This window comes from Enhydra lutris, unplaced genomic scaffold, assembly GCF_002288905.1.
Source record: "Enhydra lutris kenyoni isolate GAN:26980312 unplaced genomic scaffold, ASM228890v2 scaffoldscaffold3, whole genome shotgun sequence".
NCBI classification, from domain to species: domain Eukaryota; kingdom Metazoa; phylum Chordata; class Mammalia; order Carnivora; family Mustelidae; genus Enhydra; species Enhydra lutris.
The window spans coordinates 50,505,338-50,525,577 of NW_019154087.1; the positions used below are offsets into that span (position 1 = coordinate 50,505,338).

At 39.2% G+C, this 20,240-nt stretch overlaps 1 protein-coding gene across 1 annotated transcript in view; it reads right to left on the reverse strand.

The window, feature by feature from the left end:
* LOC111157817 (chromosome unknown C4orf45 homolog) overlaps window positions 1-10,332 on the reverse strand; it is an 83,658-nt gene extending 73,326 nt beyond the window's left edge. Inside the window, exon 1 of the mRNA XM_022519486.1 lies at window positions 10,269-10,332. Within this exon, the coding sequence (XP_022375194.1) occupies window positions 10,269-10,332 (64 nt within the window). The remainder of the gene's footprint in view (window positions 1-10,268) is intronic.
* Window positions 10,333-20,240: the final 9,908 nt, after the last annotated feature.

A 20,240-nucleotide genomic window follows, 5' to 3' on the forward strand; every position in this document is an offset into this window, starting at 1 on the left:
GTCTAGTTCAACACCTAATACAGAACAAAAGCCATCAGTCTGCTCATTTCTTCCCCTCAAATGATCCCTTGTGATCCATTTTGATGAAGAGACAACAGGAAAACCCATTCTGGTAGAAGTTGTCTTTGAAGCTACCTTATGTTGAAGTCACTTGCTCAACATTTTATATTCTCAGTTGTGTCTAGTTGAGATGTGAGAAAGTTAAGTGCCAGGAAATTGAGTATCCATCCCTGACCATGGACCCTGTCCAGTAATTCTGTAATTCTGTGTACACAATCCTGCAATTGTGTAGTTTTCCAGAGTGATTTCCTTTATTTTAGAAAGTGCTGCTCCAAGTCAACGATTCGACCAAATAAATGATTTAAGGTCTCTTTCAGTACTGTTTTTAAAAGGCGTGGATAATCTTCTATCTGCCTCAGACTTTCCCCTAGAGTGTATTTTTCTAAAAGATGATGTTTGTGGTCCAAGGGGCCTTTTAATTGGTGCTTTGAAAGGTTCTACCTTTTCTGAGATAATTGCTGGCAACTGGGGTTAGCAAGACAGTGAGGCACTTTATCCTTTATCGCTTGCTGTGAATGAAATGGACTAGGATCGTACACAGCAGGTGCCCAGGGAAAGTGCTTCCCGCTGGATGTCATCATGCGCGACCCCCCTCCTGCAGGAGAGGGAGGAAGGAAAGAGAAATGGACTCCAGCTGAACAAGCAAAGGTAGGTGCCGGTGGAAAAGACGTCCTGCCCAGAGCACCCTAAGGAGATCTTTCTACTCTCCCTGACTATAGAATGACATATAGTTTTCACCAACTAAGATTACATAAATTAATGGGGCTTGCATGACATATTCCAAAATCTGCCATTCCACTATAACATCTTTTTAATGGAACTTGTATTTTTAGTATGATTTAGATTAGATGTATAGGAAAATCCATCTATGGCCATACCACCCTGAACGCACACAATCTTGTCTGCTCTCAGAAGCTAAGCAGGGTCGGGCCTGGTTAGTACTTGGATGGGAGATTTATAGGAAAATCCAAGGGCCAATAGTTAGCAGGTTAAAAAATGTGTTTTGTTGATAACAGTGACACATGTATGAAGCTTACCGCATTCTAGGCACTAAGTCTTTGATGTGTGCTAAGTCACTTTAAACTCTCAGCAACCCTGTGAAGTAGATATTATTATTGCCCTTTTACAGAGGGTATAACTGAGGCACAGAGTGGTAAATACGTTGTTCAGGGTACAACAGTTAGCAACTGGGGGAAGCCAGAAACGTTTAGATCCCTACTACTCAAAGTGGGGTCCTTGAACCAGCAGCATGGGCCTCACCTGAGAGCTGGATAGAAATGCCCAACCCAGAACTTTGGAGTCAGAATCTGCACTTTGACAAGGCTCTGGGTGATTCCTGTGTACATTAAAGTTGAAAAGCCACTGGCTTATATAATCTTGAATTATTTCTCTTCATACCCATTACAAACCTGCTAATGGCTTCAAACTTTGGGTGATAAAGTGTACTTGGCTTGCTTGTTATGGAAAAAAAAGGGGGGGGGATTTGAAAATGATTTTTGTGTCCTCTCCTCAATACATCTATCCTCTAGCTAATCCCCTTCTCAAGAAAAAGAAATAGCTTCTTTTTATTTTTTAATAGTGTCTTTTAAAAAGTTCAAAAAGTTATTTGTATTCTATGCACTTTCATTTCATGAACTCATAGCAAACCTTATGAAAGAGGTACTATTATTCCCAAACTACAGATGAGAAAACAGAAGTTAGAAAGGCTGAGGGCGCCTGGGTGCCTCAGTCGGTTGAGCGCCCACTCTTGGTTTTGGCTTAGGTCCTGATCTCAGGGTCCTGGGATCAAGCCCCACGCTTGTCCACGCTCAGTGCAGAATCTGCTTGTCCTTCTCCCTCAGACTCTGTTCCTGCCCCCACTTGCATGCTCTCTCTCACTGCTGTCTCTCAAATAAACAAATAAAATCTTTCAAAAAAAGAAAGAACGGTTAAGTTTGAGAAAAGCCAAGACTGATGTGAAAGTTTCCTACAGTCTTTGCTTCTTGATGCGGGATGATCATGTTTCTCTCTTTCCTAGGAGGTAGCCTAGCGCCCAGCTCAGAGTAAACACTCAGCTAAGCTTTGAGAGAAAAACCCATTTTTTTCAAACGCTGTTCCATCAAAACGAAAAAAATTTTTTTGCTCCATCCTGAGCATTTGTCCCTGATTTAAAGAAGTGACATTAATGTAACCTACACAAAGGATCAACTTTAGAAAATTAAATGAAGGTCCAGAAAGACAAATAGATGCTTCTCCTTCCCATCTTAGCTCATTTAATAAAAGTGTTTGTTGTTCTAAAAACAAACAAAAAAAAAACAAAAAACAAAAACAAATAAAAAAAACAGAGTATAGGACAAAACTTGTCCCGCTTTTCAAAGTGATAGCAGCAACTGATGGTTTTGTTTTTTCTTACAAATCACATTGGTGATGATGCAGATGACCAACGAGTTTAGGGAAGATTGATTTGAAACTGCTGTCCCTTGTGGACAAATTTTGATTCAGGCAAATCACATGCTATGTCTACAGAATAAAATGCAGATTAGTCAACCAAATGTGTTAGCGCCATTAAAATGCATAAGCTTTTGCCATGAATTACTTTTCAAAAATGTAAAATATTTGCATCATGAATGATAGTGATGAGACATCAGCTGAATTTGCAGTAGGACAGTTTTATTCTTTCTTCAAATAGGAAACCACTGGCATTCAGTGTAAAGTCATTTTCTATTTTTAAAGTAATTGAATTTGAGACATAACTATTAGTGTGACAGTTTCACAGGGCAAAAAATGAGATGAATAAATGGGTCTGAAACCCAAGCTAATGGAGCAGTGCTTTTCAAAATTACATACACATTTATGTACTTCTCCTACCACTTACAGTTTCATTCATCATATTGGGTTTTGGCCATTTCCTTGAGAGTATTTCCAATTCTAATGTATTTCTAGCAGAAATCCCTTGCTGTGATCACTCCTTTGTATGGTAGGATTTTATAATATTCCTGGTTTACACTAGCAGATTTTCTAGTAGGTAAATGATGGCCAACTAAATACATTAATTTTTTATTCAGTCAGTAATCTGGATATAGTGCACATAAATACGTCCTGTAAATGGTGGCAAGTACAGGCTTCCACCTTCTGATCAAGGCTGTGTGACCTTCAGCAAGCCACTTGGCTCTCTGATCCTCAGTATTTCCATCTGAAAAATGAGAGGTTAACTGAGATCATCTTTTATGCTGCCTTTTTAATTTAACATCCCTTAATTATTCCATCTCCTTAATTTGGAGCAAGTGGGAATTATGAAAAAGTCTGAATGAAAGAATGTATTTCTTTTTTCTTTTTTAAAATTTAATTCCAGTATAGTTAACACACGGCGTTATTTTAGTTTCAGGGGTACAAAACAGTTACTCAATAACCCCATACATTACTCAGTGCTCATTGTGATATGTGGACTCTTAATCCCCTTCACCTATCTCACCCCTTTGGTAACCATCAGTTTGTTCTCTATAGTTAAGAGTCTGTTTTTTGGTTTGTCTTTTTTGCTCTTTTTTTTTTTTAATTCCACATATGAGTGAAATCATATGGTATTTGTCTTTCTCTAACTGATTTATTTTGATTTGCATTAATACTCTCTAGATCCATCCAAGGTACTGCAGATGGCAAGCTTTTTCTTTCTTATGAGATATCTATGTCATAAGAAACATATATATATCTTTATATATATATCACCATCTTTTTAAAAAGATTTTATCTATTTATCTGACAGAGAGAGAGAACACAAGCGGGGGAATGGTAGACAGAGGGAAAGGGAGAAGCAGGCTCCCCACTGAGCAAGGAACCCAATGCGGGGCTTGATCTCAGGACCCCCGGATCATCACCTGAGCTGAAAGCAGACGCTTAACTGACTGAGCCACCCAGATGACCCAATACTACATCTTCTTTATCCATCCATTTATTGATGGACACCGCTTGGGCTGCTTCCATAATTGGACTATAGTAAATAATGCTGCAATAAACATAGGGCTGCATATATCATTTTGAATTAGTGTTTTTGTGTTCTTTGGGCAAATTGTAGTGTGATTATGGAATTATAGGGTAGTCCATTTATAATTTTTTGAGGAGTTCTCATACTGTTTTCCACAGTGGCTGCACCTGTGGAAATCCTCATGTGTTGTTGGTGCATTTCCCACCAGTTTTGTATTGTAGTTTTGATCTGCATTTCCCCCATCATTACTGACGCTAAGCATCTTTTCATGTGTCTGTTGGCCATCTATCTGGATGTCTTCTTTGGAGAAATGTCTGTTCATGTCTTCTGCCCACTTTTAATTGGATTATTATTTCATTTATTTTGGTGTTGAGTTGTATACATTCTTTATATATTTTGGATACTCTTCTTTTGGCTATGTCATTTGCAAAATATCTTCTCCTGTTCCGTAGGTTGTCTTTTAGTATTGTTGTTTCCTTTGCTGTGCAGAAGTTTTTTATTTTGATGTAGTTCCACAGTTGTTGTTGTTGTTTTGCTTTTGTTTCTCTTGCCTCGGAGGCACAACTAGAAAAATGTTGTTATAACTGATGTCAGAGAAATTACTGCCTGTGCTGTCTTCTAGGATTTTTATGATTTCAGGTCTTTAATACATTTTGTGTGCGGTGAAAAAAGGAGTCCAGTTTCATTGTTTTGCATGTGGCTGTCCGTTTGTCCCAACACCATTTGTTGAAGAGTCCTGTCCTTTTCCCACTGCACGTTCTTGCCTCTTTTGTCAAAGATGATTTGACCATATAATCATGGGTTGATTTCTGGGCTCTCTATTCTGTTCCATTGAACTGTGTGTCTATTTTTATGTCAGTACGATACTGTTTTGATTACTAAGGCTTTGTAGGACATGTTGAAATCTAGGATTGTGATACCTCTAGTTTAGTCCTTCATTTTCAAGATTGCCTTAGCTATTCAGGGTCTTTTGTGGTTACATACACATTTTAGGATTATCTATTCTAGTTCTGTGAAAAATGCTGGTGATATTTTGAAAGAGATTGTATTAAATCTATAGCTTGCTTTGTGTAGGGACATTTGAACAATATTTGTTCTTCCCATCCACAAGCATGGATTATATTTCCATTCATTTGTGTCACCTTCAATTAGAAAGAATGTATTTTAAAATAAATGTTATTTTTAAACTTTAAAACATAGGACCTAGAACTGGGTAAGCCATTCTTGTTTTTGTTTTTGTTTTATAAATAGATGTTTTTAAAAATACACAATCATGCTCTAAAATATTTTTTAAATCTCTTCCTAATTTTGTTTATGATATTAGCTTTCATAATAAGATCTCTGTAATGCAAAAATAACATCTATAAAATCTCCTCACTGTGTAATACAACTTAACAAATTGCTAGCAAATCCTTTGTGGTAGAATGAACCAGCAAATAAAATGTTTTAAAAATATAGATGATTAATTTCCCCTATCAGATTAAACCCACAGTTATCAAAAACATATGGATTACAGAAAGCGGAACAGTGTTTGACTTTGGGAGGACTGACTGGGAAAGAGCATTATGGAAATTTTTAGGGTGATGAAAAGGTGCTCTATCTTGATCTAAAAAGTAAACACATAGACACAATGCTCAGTTTATAAAATGTCATCAGGCTGAATACCAGATTAATGTACTTTATAGAGTATGTGTTGTTAAAAAACAAGATTCAACTGAGTAAATTTTAAAGATCTTATTGGCTTTACCTAACAATTCATGAACTGGGCAGCCTCCGGTCTGGCGGATAGAGAGAGATGCTCCAAGGAGCGGTACAAAACGAAAGACTTTATGGGCCGAAGGAAGCGAGAACAAGGAACTTATACTGGGAAACATTGGTCTTTGCAGGTTTACTTTCCTTTAGGGGACGGCAGGCAGCTGTTAGGCTGGTTATCTAACTGCCGCTGATCAGGCGGCTCCTGGCGGACTGCTTCAAGATCCATTTCTGAGAGAGCCTGTGCTGTTTGAACCAAGTCTCAGTTTGGTGAAGTGAAGCTTTTGCATGAGTGACTCCATTTTGGGCATCATCTGTTTTTAACAGTTACATATCAACTGTTTTTTTTTTTTTTAAGTTTTAAAAAAGTTGGAGGAACACCTGGGTGGCTCAGTCAGTTAAACGTCTGCCTTTGGCTCAGATCATGATTCCAGGGTCCTGGGATCGAGCCCCACATTAGGCTCCCTGCTCAGCAACAAGCCTGCTTCTCCCTCTGCCTGCTGCTCCAAGCCCTGCCTGTGCTCTCTGTGTCAAATAGATAAAACCTTTAAAAATAAAGTTTTAAAAGTGGGACTTTCTGACAGTTTTCTAAAAGACTCTCTATCCCTTTATTAACTGTAAACTAAATACATTCTAAAATCCACCTATAATGTCAGAGGTAATTTATGCTCTAATTGCAATATTCAAAAAGAAAAGAAATGAACAGGAAAAACAAAACAAAATGTGTGGTTTAGTTTTGTGGAGTGCATTGTGATTTAATTTTCCCCCTTTTCTACTTTATTTTTCAAGGCCTTTGGAGTTAGATTTGCGTTTCCTTTCAATACCACACTATGCTGTGGTGGATATTTAGATTAAACAATTAGGATAACAGGATAACTTATAATGTTCTAATCAGATCTACAGATTATAAATTTCTAGAAGAAAAAGAACATCTTATTCATGTTCATTTCTGTATCCTCCAAAGCTCCTGGGCAGGTTTTTTTTTACTTATTTTTTTAAAGTTTATTTATTTTTTTTTAGAAATCTCTGCACCTAACATGGTGTTCAAACTCACAACCCCGAGATCAAGAGTCCCATGCTCGCTCTTTCTTTCTTTTAAGATTTATTTATTTGAGAGAGAGAGAGAGAAAGCAGGGGGAGCGGCAGAGGGGAATCTTAAGCAGACTCTGGCTGAGCATGACACCTGATGTGGGGCTCAAGATTGAGACCCCGAGATCATGACCTGAGCTGAAACCGAGAGTCAGATGCTCAACTGACTGAGGCATCCAGGTACCCTTCCCCGTGCTCTTTCTGACTGAACCAGCCAGTCACCCTCTCCTGGCCAACTTTTTAGTATTCAGTAGAGATTCAGTTATATTTGTTAACATTGAATTTCAAAGCAGTATGAAAAAAATTTAGTCTCAAAAATATATTTTAAAAGAAAAATATAAAAATTTGAAGACAAAAAAAAATTGATAAGTTGTTAAATTAGATAAGTAGTCAAAATACGCCAAATAACACACCCTGAATTATCATACAGAATTATGCAGTCTTTGGGGGCGTCAGTAAAGCCTCCGACTCTTGGTTTTGGCTCTGAGCATGAGCCCATCAGTCATGGGATTGAGCCCTGCATAGCCTCCGTGCTCAGCTGGGAGTCTGTTTGAGGGTCTCTCCCTCTGCACCTCCCCCCATTCACGTGCACTCGCTCTCTCTAATATAAATAAATAAATCTTTTAAAAAGTAGGATAATGGAGTCTTTATCTTTAACCTACTAATTTCATTCTTTGTAAATATACCATAAGAAAATAACAGAGAAAAATAATTTATGCAAAAGTATTCATGTGGCTTTATTATAACGGTGAAAATTTAGAAATTAAATATAAAATACATAAGAATGTGAAATTAATTATTCTATATCAATATGCTGAAATCTATCAAAGGTGACAACGTGGAATTATGTAAATACATGAAACTAAGTATACACTGATATAAATTAGAAGAAATTTTAAGTTATCAATGAAGAACCACAGTTGCAAGTGACAGAAAACCTAACGCAAAGTGGCTTAAGGAAAAGAGGAAATCTTTTGGCTGATGGAAATGAAAAGTTTAAGAAATACAAAATCACTGCCAAACGGATCATTTACCTAACTGAAAACACATAATTGTAAAACTTTCAAGAAAAGACATAGGAGAAAAATCTAAGGGATCTTGGATTTGGTGATGAATTTTTAGATACAACATCAAAAGCTTAATCCATGAAAGAAAAAATTGATTAGTTTTGCTTTATTAAAACTAAAAATTTCCTCTGTATAAAAGGTGATGCTAAGGAAATGAAAAGACAAACCACAGGTTGGGCAAAAAAAATCTATGAACACTTATCTGATACAGGACTTGTATCTAAAATACAGACAGAACTTTAAAACTCAACAATAAGAAAACAAAAAAGAATAATTATGAAATAGGTAAACATTATGAACAGACATCTCAACAAGGAAGATACACAGATGGCAAATAAGTATATGACATTAGTCATTAAGGAGTTGTGAATTTAAACAGCAGTGAGACGTATGAGATGTAACTATATACCTATTAGAATGGCTAAAAGTGAAAACAAACAAAACAAAACAACAGCCCCAAAGCAGACAAAAACAAATGCTGACAAGGATGCCAAAGCAACAGCCATGCTCACCCTTTGCTACTGGGAACGCAAAATGGTACAGTTGCTTTGGAAGGCAGTTTGGCAGTTTCTTACAAAGCTGAACATAGTCTTGTCTTATGATCCGGCAATCCTAGTCCTAGGTATTTACCAAATTAATCTGAAAATATATCCACACAAGGGCCAGCATCCAAATGTTTGTAGAGGCTTTTTTGCAGAGTTGCAAAAGCCACAGGCAACCAAGATGTCCTTCAATAGGTGAAGAGAAAAATGGTGGGACATCCATACGATGGAATATTTATTTCTAAAAAGAAACGAGCTATCCAGTGATGAAAAGACCTCAAGAAAACTTAATACATATTGGCAGTGGAATAAGCCAACCTGAGAAGCCTAGATCCTGTATGATTCCGGCTCCATGACATTCAGGAAAAGGCAAAAGTATAGATAGTGAAAAGATCAGTGGTTGCTAGGATCTCAGGGAGAGAAAAGCAAGAAATGAATAAATGCAGTTCAAGAGATTTTTAGAGTGGTGAAACTAGTCTGATGGTGGAAACTAGTCTGATGGTGGATACATGGCTTTATGAATTTGTTGTTAGACTTCACAGCCTGGAGACACCTGCGTGGCTCTGTCGGTTAAGCATCTGCCTTTAGCTCAAGCCATGATCTCAGGATCCTGGGATTGAGCTCCATCTCTCTCTCTCTCTCTCTCTTTCAAATAAATAAAATTTTAAAAAATAGACTTTGCAGCACACAGAGCAAACCTTGATGTACACAAATTAAAAAAAAAAAATCATTTAGGAACTTGGGGGATTCCAGGAAGGAATTCATACTGTGACAAGAGTCTAACTGAAAGGGGCGGGAGGGAAAGATGCCGACCTTTGGAAATGAGTAGAGTCTGTTCGTCTAAAAGCAAAAGGAACTCTAAGAAGGCACCATCCTCTAGTTTATAAAGTTTGTTCCCATGGAGTACAGGTTAATAACTCTAGTACTTATATACATGTATACTGGAATCGAACAAGTTAGTGGATGGCAAATAGTTGGAGCCAGTTCCTCAAGATTGAAGTGGAAATTTATAGACAGGCAAGAAGGTAAGCTTATAAGATATGCTCATGATTTAAAGTTATAAAGGAAATAAGATGATATTTAGTTTATTTCTTATAGACTTATCACAATTAGTCATATTCTATTTAATTACATTATTATAATCGCCCCCCCCCACACACACCGCTCAAATCATTTAAAACAAGTTGAACAAAATGCAAGCCAATAATTGTGCTAGGTTTAATGTACATCTTGCTCAAATTTTTATTAACCAAATATTTCAAGTTTATAAAAATACAAGAAGACTAAATTGGTAATAATTAAAATTTGATCAAAAGTATACTTTTTTTTTTTAGATTTTTATTTATTTGAGAGAAACAGAGAGAGCAGAGTGAGAGGGAGAAACAGACTCCCTGCTCAGCAGGGAGTTCCATGTGGGACTCGATCGAGGACCTGGGATCATGACCTGAGCTGAAGGCAGACGCTTAACCCACTGAGCCATCCAGGTGCCCCCAAAAGTATACTTTTAGTTAACATCAAAGTAAGTTCCACTTACACAAAACAAACTTTATGATATAAAAATGTTCGTTTGCGAAAGTTAGCTTAGCTAGAGTGAAAACTGGGATGTTGCAGATCTGTTTACGGCAGCACAGTGTTGATGCCCAAACTGTGTGTGTAAGAGTAGCAGTATCATATAAAAGAAACATATGTGATGATTTTATTCTTCCACCCATTATGTGAGTATCACATGTGAGCATCATAGACGTGAGGGATAAAGAAAGTATAGATTTCCTTGTGAAAGCATATGTGAAAACTCTTTACCTGTCACGATCATCCGTTTTCCTACTGTGGCAGATACTGGCTCTCGAAATGATACAGATGCCATGGCGAAGGACTTCTCTCTGCACCTAGACTTTCTTCCTCAGCTTCCTCAGCCCAGTTTGCCCCAGAAAGAGTCAAAGTCTCTGCAGTCTCTGGTCTCTCTGTCTGTGTCCTAAAACTAGGTGGTTGCTAAGGACTCTTTATGACGGGGAGATTGGGTGTTCCTTCTAATGAAGTTCTGTATTCCAGTCTCTAAGAACGGATGGATATAGCTATAATGTTCCCAGGATCTAATAATATATATTTAAAAATCTGTCAGTAGCAAGTCAAAACAGACCTGTTCAAGTACTAGATCTAGAGCAGGCTTATGTCACAGACGACCTGGCAGGCTCAATCGAGGCTTCTTTCGACATTTCCCAAAGAATGTTCTGCAGAAGGGTGTTAATGTAAACAAACAAGCAAAAAACAACAAGCAGAACCACAAATCACGATTAAATGCATTCGAGAAACACTGGCTAGATAAAATACAATACAAAGTTACATTAATGAATGAAGGATTGTATCTCTATACATATCTGTCTATTCTCCCAGCCCCAATTCCAATACTTAAAATATGTGCCTTGGTCGTATTTAGGGTTTCCATTAACATGTGATGCTCTTTTATTCTTTTATTCTTCTCAGCCTTCTACACATGCAATTCACTCTTCCTATAATGTTCTTATGGAAATATTTCTTGTCATCTGAGGGCCAGAGTCCACATCTCCTCCTCCAGGAGGATGCCTGTGGACATAGCTGAGTATTTTGTTCTTCACCACCCTTAAACTTCTATGGCACATTGTTCATACCTATCTTTTAAACTCTTACCATTTGTTTTAATTGTCTATTTAATTGTCTGCCACCCTACTAGAATTTAACTCCCAAGAGTTCATGGGGAAAGCATCTTTATTCATCTTTTCAATTTCCAGAGACTTCCATGCAATAGATATTAAAAAATATTTCTGAGATAGATGGATGAATGAGCAGCTAATTTCAGCCTGCCCAGAAATATAATATTGACCACCTGACGATCCATGGAATAGAAATTGTAATGGTAATTTCAAATTCAACACTGAATGTATGAAAAGGTAATACCTTTTCTTTGCTGAAAGAAATTAAAATAAAACCAGTCTTAACTGACTAACTGTGGTGAGGTTGGGTAGCCTGGTAGGCAGAGAGATGCACCACCCACTTCCCCTTCAAGGAAGGGCTTGCCTCCTCACTGCAGGAAGTGCGGTCAGCTCACAGCCTTCTGCTGGCAGCTTCTTCAGGGTCTGCTTTAGCAGCAGAACGGCCTCTTCTGATGGAGGTCGAGCCCTTTTCCAGGGGAGCCTGTGTCAAGTGACTAAACCAGGTGGGAGTACAATGGCCAATCATTTCTGTCTGCCACAGGACAAGTTTTTTGCCAGACGGGCCAAGGTTTTGTTGAGCCCTTGTCACAGTTCAGCTTCTCCCTCTGCCCAGTCCCGCTTCTGCCTCTTCCTGCTCTTGCATGTAGATCCCAAATAACCATCTTGCCCCCCACATTCCAGAGAACCTGATGTGTGAGGACCAGACAGCATAGACACACATGCACAAACGTATTATACAGGAAGACCTCTCATTTTAACCACTCAATCCTTCCAATCAGAAACTGATTCTGTTTCCTCTGTGTGGGCAACTAGAGTCCGTCTTTGTTTTGCTACTGATCTTTGGTGTTATTTTCTTTGATCCTGACCTGCACTTCATTCTTCCTGTCCTCTATACGGTCCCTCTGCAGTTTCAGAAGATTTTCTGCTCTTTCTGAAGTTACTAGTTCTGGTTATTATGGCCAAGGTTTCCCTATCCTTAGCTGAAAGCTTCTCTCAGAAAATTCCCTATTTGGGGCACCTGGGTGGTTCAGTCAGTTAAGCATCTGCCTGTGCCTCAGGTCCTGATCCCAGGGTCCTGGGATTGAGTCCCATGTCCATCCAGCTCGCTGCTCAGCAGGGAGTCTGCTTGTCCCTCACCCCCTCTCCCTATGCATGCACACGCTCTCTCTCGCCCCCAAATTAATTAATTAATTAATTAATTAATTAAATCTTTTTAAAAATTCCCTATTAGTGTCCTTGGATGTATCATTTTGCAAGCTCAAGTGGTCCAAATTTGAAACCTACTAATAAAATGTAGGAACCTGCCCATTTAGCTATACTACTTATGATTTTCATGGTGCTGGGAAGAGAAAGGAAGGAGGAAGCTGAATGAGGAAAGGTAATTCTTAACTAAAATAAACAGAAAATAAAGGAGACTTTGACATTGGGCCAAGGACCTCCCATTAACCCATCATCGGAAAGGCAGGCTACCCCTCTGCCTTACAAACTGTTACAAAGTTTACATCTGCTGTGGGCTCAGGGTCAACAAATCTGAATGCAAAGGGCTGCAGGGAAGGGAAAATAGAGAGGGAAAAACCAGTTCTTCTCTGTGAGATTATTCCAACAATTCAATACATATTTAGGTTCATTTCTTTTTCATTTGGGGGGGATTATAAAATTATTTTACAATTAAGTAAATTATTTACATGGTTCCAAGGTAAGATCCTTAAAATAAGAAATATCTAGAAAAGTCTAGCTTTTATTCTTGTCATCTCCATCTTGTTATTTCATTTTCCTTACACTTTTAAAAACTATAAGTAAATATATCCTTATATCCTCCCTTTTCTCAGAAAAACAGTAACAAACTGAACATGTTTTCCACCTTACGCATCTGGCAATTACTTTATTTCTTAAAAATGTTTTTAAAAGATTTTATTTCTTTATTTGACAGAGAAATGGTGAGAGAGGGAACACAAGCAGGGGGAGTAGGAGAGGGAGAAGCAGGCTTCCCACTGAGCAGGGAGCACAATGCGGGATTTGATCCCAGGAGCCTGGGATCATGACCTGAGCCGAAGGCAGACGCTTAACAACCGAGCCACCCAGGCACCCCTGGCAATTACTTTATAGTATTAAAGATATTTCTCATTTTTGTATAGCTTCAAAATACTTTATTGTGTAGATCTGCCATAATTTATCCAACCAGTACTCTATTAAGGGTTAATATGGGTTCCAACATATTATTGTATAAAAAGAGCTACAGAGTATTGTTCTCCACATACATTTCCTCAAATATTTTGCAGTACACCTTTGGGATATATTCTTAGAAGTGTGAATGCTGGACCAAAGAGTAAAAGCATATATAAATTTATTTGCTGTTGCCAAATGTCTCCCCATAATGACTGTACCAATTCTATTCCAACCAGCAGTGTATGAGAATGCCTACCTCCACACAGCCTCACCCACAGAGTGTGTTGTCCAACTTTTGGATTTATGATCGATAAGTAATAGTAGCATAATAATTGACATTTCTTTCATTATTATCAAGATCGAGCATCTTTTTATATGTAGAACAACGCTTTGCCTTATTTTCTGTGACCCTTCTGGTCATTTCTCTTGTGCATTTTACTCTCTGGTCATGGAACTTTTTCTATCCTACTTTTTAAAAGCATGAGCTAACATCCTAAAGGAGGACAACAGACACATCAACAGAGAGTTACAATGAAATATGGCAAGGTCCGTGATAATTACAGTATTGGGTTTAATGAATACGGGTCTCCCTCACTACCCAAAGGCAGAGTGCACCTATGAAACCTTCTGTAACCTGAAATGGCATATAAGTGAAGTCTCCCCTGCTTTTTGAACGTTAACTCGTGCTTGCTTTCACAAAGACCTACATTAGTACCTGCTTTCACTAGCCGAAAGAAATCATCAGAGTATTCTCATGTTTATGAAAAGATGAGTGCACTAATACAAGAGAACAGAGCCCTAGGATGAGCTGGAGGACTCACAGTATGGGGAAACCGTGTTTCCTGAGGAAATGACATCTGAACTGTGTGTCCAAGAATGGCGAGGATCTAGGTAAGGGATGAGGGGTTGGAGGGTGGGGTGGGCAGCGAGGGCCTTTGGATAAAGGGAACAGCTTGAGCAAAGGCTGAAAGGGGAGAAAGAGCCAAGATTCAAGTTCGGTGCTAATGAGACAAGGAGACGGGTGACAGGACTGGAGGGGCTCTGTCTTCTCTGCTAGAAGCTGGGACTACTCTGTGGACAATGAGGACTCTGAAGGATTCTTAATGGGGGAGACCAGTCAGGCTTTAAATGGGGTTTAAATAGAAGATGCTTGATTGTGTGGACGATGAGCTTGAGCAGAAAAGCCTGTGGACAGGGGACCCTAGCTGGTAGCTGTTGAACTGATCCAGAAAAACGAAAAAGAGGGCCTGAACTAGGCAGAGGTGACGGGAATGGAGAAGAGACACGATCAGGAATGTGTTCAGTAGAAGTTGTAAAGAGTCAGGGTGACCCCAGTCTTCCAGCTTGACTGAGTGGCGGTAATACAACAAAATAAAACAGGGGAAACAAGGGAAAAAGAAAACCAAGGCCAATTAAATAAAGTATTAAGTAGGTGTGAATTTGTATCTGCTGTACACCAGGCTCGTGGGACAGTTAAAATGAAGCCCAAACTGTCATACAATGTTGTGACAGCTCTTGAACTCGTGCTATGGGATTAAAGAGGATCTCTTGAGGCCACCAGAAGCATTTCTGTTAGAGAAAATCCCTATTGTGCATGAACTGGGAGCAGCCCCCTCAGATGAAATAGGTTTGCTGCTTGGCACAAGTGAAATTTTGGCTATTGCCTGGCTTCACTAGTTTAACAGCAACATCTGAGTAACCACTTCAACGGTACAACTGCCAATGCCATCACAGCAGCCCCTGCAAAAATATCTCATTCTAACATTTGGGGAGGCATCAGGCTTCACATTTTAATGACGTAAAAGCGATACAGACCAGAAACTCTTAAAATACAGCAGTGGTATGAATTTTCAGGTGAATATAGGTCAGGATTTACTAAAATTACATAATAATATTCAAATATCCTATTTTTTAAAAGATTTTATTTATTTATTTGACAGAGAGAGAGAAAGAGAGAGGGAGGATAAGCAGAGAGAGCAGGAGGTAGAAGGAGAGAGACAAGCAGACAACCCACTGAGCAGGGAGCTCGATGCAGGGCTGGATCCAGGACCCTGGGATCGTGACCTGAGCTGAAGGCAGATGCTTGACTGACTGAGTCTCTCCAGGCGCTCCTTTCCTTACACTGTCAAGCACCAAATGTTTTTGTTTCCCTTCCCTATAATCCTGTTTGCAGGCAATAATCTAGAAAACACATAGAATGAAATCACAGACTTGGCTTCCAGTCCCAACAACTGTTGTGCTTAACATTGACAAACTGGTTTTCTGTAAAATGAGAATGACTGTGCCTACCGGGAAGGAAAGGTGATAGAGTACGTAAAATGTCTGTCACAGTACCTGTGTATATATATGTTATAATATTAGTCTCATCATTCTACCCTTCACCTTTGCCACTCCTCCATTCTCCTCTTAGGAAATACAAACAACTAATACAAACTTAAACTGTAACTATAATAACCTTATTTTTTATATTTGGGTTTGCAAGACCAGCCATGAAGCTGTGTGTACTCTTCCTCCTACTCATTCAGCTGTAATTAAAATGTTAACACCAGGAGTATAGTAGTGTTATTCCGTGTTCGTCTAATCAACCCAACTTCTCACAGTTGCAGTTAATTTAATTGGAGATGATGGCACACTTTTAAGTTTTTTCCATAAAACTCAGTTTTTAAGGATTAAAACCAAAAACATTATCATTGCTATCCCCTAGTTGCTCTACTAGACATTAAAAAACAATAAATAATTAAAATCAGTGTTTTAGCAACAATAATGGTCATATCTCACAAATATGTAAATTGTTTTTGTTCAAAATGACCGTAGCCATTATGGAGACTGAGCCCCTCATTTTTCCCTCAACTAGTCTGATCCTGGGAGAGGTTAGCTAAGGAACCAACGCAGTGTGCAGGGGAGCTGGAAGCAGAACCAGGACAAACCCATCCTCCTGATCCTCAGTCCAGGGTGCTTTTCTCCCTGCTCTACCCTATAAAAGAATCTGGCAACCTCTGTGCTCATGTGTGGCACTGTGGATATCAACAACTCTTGGAGTTTGCTCTAACCTTGTCATGTGTGGTCTTTGTTTGGCTACTAGTTTAATTTTCTGGCAAAATCTTCTTCACTGAGCAGTGAACAAATAAAACTGGACACTTACTATGTGCCTAACATTGTGCTAAACACTCCCTCCAAAGTTTTCTCATTATCTGCACAATAATGTTATGACACAGAGTTATTATTTGTGATTTATTAATGAGGTCAGTGAGTTTCAGAGAGTTTAGTGTCCAAGTTTTGTCTTATTGTACATTCATGATAGAGAAGATGAATCCCCAAATCTGACTAATTTTGGGTGGGGGTTGTTATAACTGGAATCTAAATTTGATCTTCTACAATCATTACCTGTCAAAGTGGTACTTTTAATATGACTGAAATTCTCCCATATGAAAAAGTGATCATAAGTAGAAACTGTTCTCTCTGTGCTATTACAGGTCCCCAGCCTATGACTACAAATGAGGTGATGGTAACCTTCAAACCCAAATATTCCTAGCTTAATAACCCTCTTCTCTTTATAACCACAGAAAATCAATCTCCTATGGAATTTCTCCTCTTCTCCCTCAACCAGCATGAATCTCTGAAATCCCTAAATGCCTATCCAGCCTTCTCTAGTCTCTGCTTTAAGCTTTGACTGTGGCTCAACCACATTTTGCTTAAGCTTCTCCACTGGCCAAAGTGAAATTCTGCTAATCTCTGATACCCAGCTCACCCTATTGCCACTGGGCTCCTGGCTCGCATTCCATTCTCTATACCATCACTCTGACTCAGACTTCTTGACAAGACGGGAACGAAACAAGTCCTTTCCTCTATGAGTTGCCCTCCTAGAGACCACTGACAGACTTTCTTGGGTTCCAAAGGACAACCCAGTTTTAGATGATAGCTCTTCTGATTATTTAATAAGTTCACTACTGACTGAATGGGTCAGCATAGGTGCTTTTGATTTGGAAGCTCCTCTCCTCCAACTGTCATGTCTTTGGTTGAATCCAATGTACTATGCCATACTTAGTCTTTGCTTGGATTAATTCTCTCTCCTGCCTGGAAAAATCTACCTGTGAAAAATTTCTTCCATCAGTGCCCTCCCTCTACACAACTCCCTTTTTTCCTATCGGTCATCCGGCTCACCAGACATGCTTCAAGTTATTTTCCCTAGAAACTCCCACGTCCCTTTGAAAACATTGGATACAATTAGCAACCAGGAGGGAGGCAGGGAGGGAAGGTTTCCCGAGTGCACAACCAGGAACCAACCCTTTCCAAGAAAATGTATTTTTATGACAGACTATAAATATTTACACTTATGGGATGAATAAGCAATTAAATGTCATCTCCAGTGATAGGTGTTCTTCTGTAAGTTTTTCTACAGCTCCTCCTCAGAACCAAGGTCTGAAGTTCAGTGTATCTTCATCGGGCTTCCTGAGGTGAAGCATGATTTATAGCAGTTGTACATTGTAATGTTTCATATTAATGTCAGACCTTTGATATTGATATGAGCTATAGCGTCTTAATATTTGCCAATCGTTGAGCATGCCATAGAATGAGCATTCAGATATAATCCTCAAAGAGGGCCTCATCACTACAAACATAAAAATCATAAAAGCTGTTACATTGTACTTGATGTGGATTATACACAAGTTTATAGAATGGGTCTTTGGTGTAGTCTTTTTTTTTTTTTTTTAAGATTTTATTTATTTATTTGACAGACAAAGATCACAAGTAGGCAGAGAGGCAGGCAGAGAGAGAGAGAGAGAGGAGGAAGCAGGCTCCCTGCTCAGCAGAAAGCCTGATGTGGGCTCGATCCCAGGACCCTGAGATCATGACCTGAGCCAAAGGCAGAGGCTTTAACCCACTGAGCCACCCAGACGCCCCACTTTGGTGTAGTCTTAAGAAAAAGCTCCATTTCTCTGAAAAAATTTTTAGCAAATTCAGCAGGATTTTGATGGGGGAACGACTTTTCTTATATATTTTATTAGAACTTTTTAACATCATCTTTTTATTAAACTGTAAAGTAACATTTAGAAATGTTATTTTAAACAGCTAGGAACAGTGTGAGCTGAGGAGACAGTAACAACGTCTAGGAAAGAGCACATGAATGGGCCTGGGGCCTCCTTAGCGGTAGAAGATGAGACCCCTCCCTACTCCTCCCTGTCACGCAACCAGATGGGGGAAGTGTAAACAAAACCAAGTTAAAGTGCTTTGTATTAAGGAAAATTAAGGTACTGGTGGGGAGTAGATCTGGGGCCTTTTAGACTGGAGGAAAAACAGCCAGCCAGACAGAAGAGAAATTTTTGTGGATTAGAGGGTTCACTTAGGGAAGGGCACACAAGAAGACCCTGAGGAGGACAGTCAGGACATCCCCATGCTGCAGTTCTCCAAGAAACTGGAGAAGTCTAATTTCAGAAAACATCTAATTTTAATTTTAAATTGTTTGTTATTGGCGTTTGCTGTCCTTCCATTCAGCAGCCCTGTGTTGGTGGCATCTCAGGAAGTTGAAGAAAGTAGGGCAGGGCCCATCTGAGAACAAAACTCTGGCAGCAGAGGGTGGCAGACCACTGGGGAAGGGGAGTAATTCCAGAGAGAACTGGGACTGATGGGAGTAAGAGCCTTCAGGGTATCCTCCAAAATCCTGGAAGAGTGAGGAATTTTACACTCTGAGGAAGGAGGTGGCACAGAGCATTTTACTTGAGGTAATGAGATAACAGCTGAGCCCAGAAGGCTGAAAAACAGAGATCAGGAGTGGACAACTTACACTAACATCTAACAATGATCCAAATCAAATGGTAGCTCCCCAAATAGCTAAAATATTTGAAAATAATTTGTTTTATTACTATCAAAAGCTTAAATAAACAAGGAATGGAGTATTTAGTCATCAAAGATTTTAATCTCAATTTTATAAAATGTACCAAAGCTAGAATATTTTTAAGTTGATGAAATCATAGATACATTATTTATTCTGGGTGACTCACAGTTTCTTAATATAAGCTGGGAATTGTTGTTATAGCAGCTAACATTAGAGTTTCTCTTTGGTTAAAAACTTCCTTTATTGTTTTTGGGCCATTTAAGGTGGAAAGGAGAAGCCCTGAGGGTCTGGAGTAATTCGAGCCTGTGAAATAGAGATAGTTTTAAATTGTCCACAGAAGAAGTAAAAGGAATGTGGGGGTGGGGGGTGGCCATGAGAGATGGGGCACAGTGCAGGAAATGAGAAGTTGGGCTAAAGAGGATGGAGGGGTGCCACTGGGTAAAAAGGTGTATAAGTTATCTGTTGCTGCATAACAAATTACCCCAGAACTTAGTGGCTTAACAAAGCAGATATTTATTTCCTCACAGATTCTGTGAGTCAGGAATCTGGGTGCTGCTTAGCTTGGTTCCTCTGGCACAAGGTCTGTCATGAGGTTGTGGTCCAGTTGCCGGCTAAAGGCAAGGTCTTCCTGGAAGACTCAGTGGGAGAGGATCTGATTCCAAACTCACTCACACAGTTGTTGCCAGGGTTCAATTCCTTGAGGGCTGGTGTGCTGTGTTGTGTGCTTCTCCCTAGGTACTTACAACATGGGAGCCAGCTTTCTTCAGAGAGAGCAAGTGAGAGAGTCTACCCAAGACAGAAGCAACAGCCATTTTGTAACCTAATCTAATACATGATGTCCCATCACCTTTGCCACATTCTATATGAATCCAGTACAGGACATCCCCATTCACCTTTGTCACTTTTTTGAACCAGAAACAAGTCACTAAACCAGCCCATACTGAAGGGTAGGACCCTACACGAAAGCATGAATACCAGGAGGTAGGGACTATTTAGAAGCTTTTTTGTCACACATAGCCAATGAAAGATCTTCACTGGCAGTGTGGCTGGGATGATAACTATTGAACTTTTGTTGTTTCTAAATCT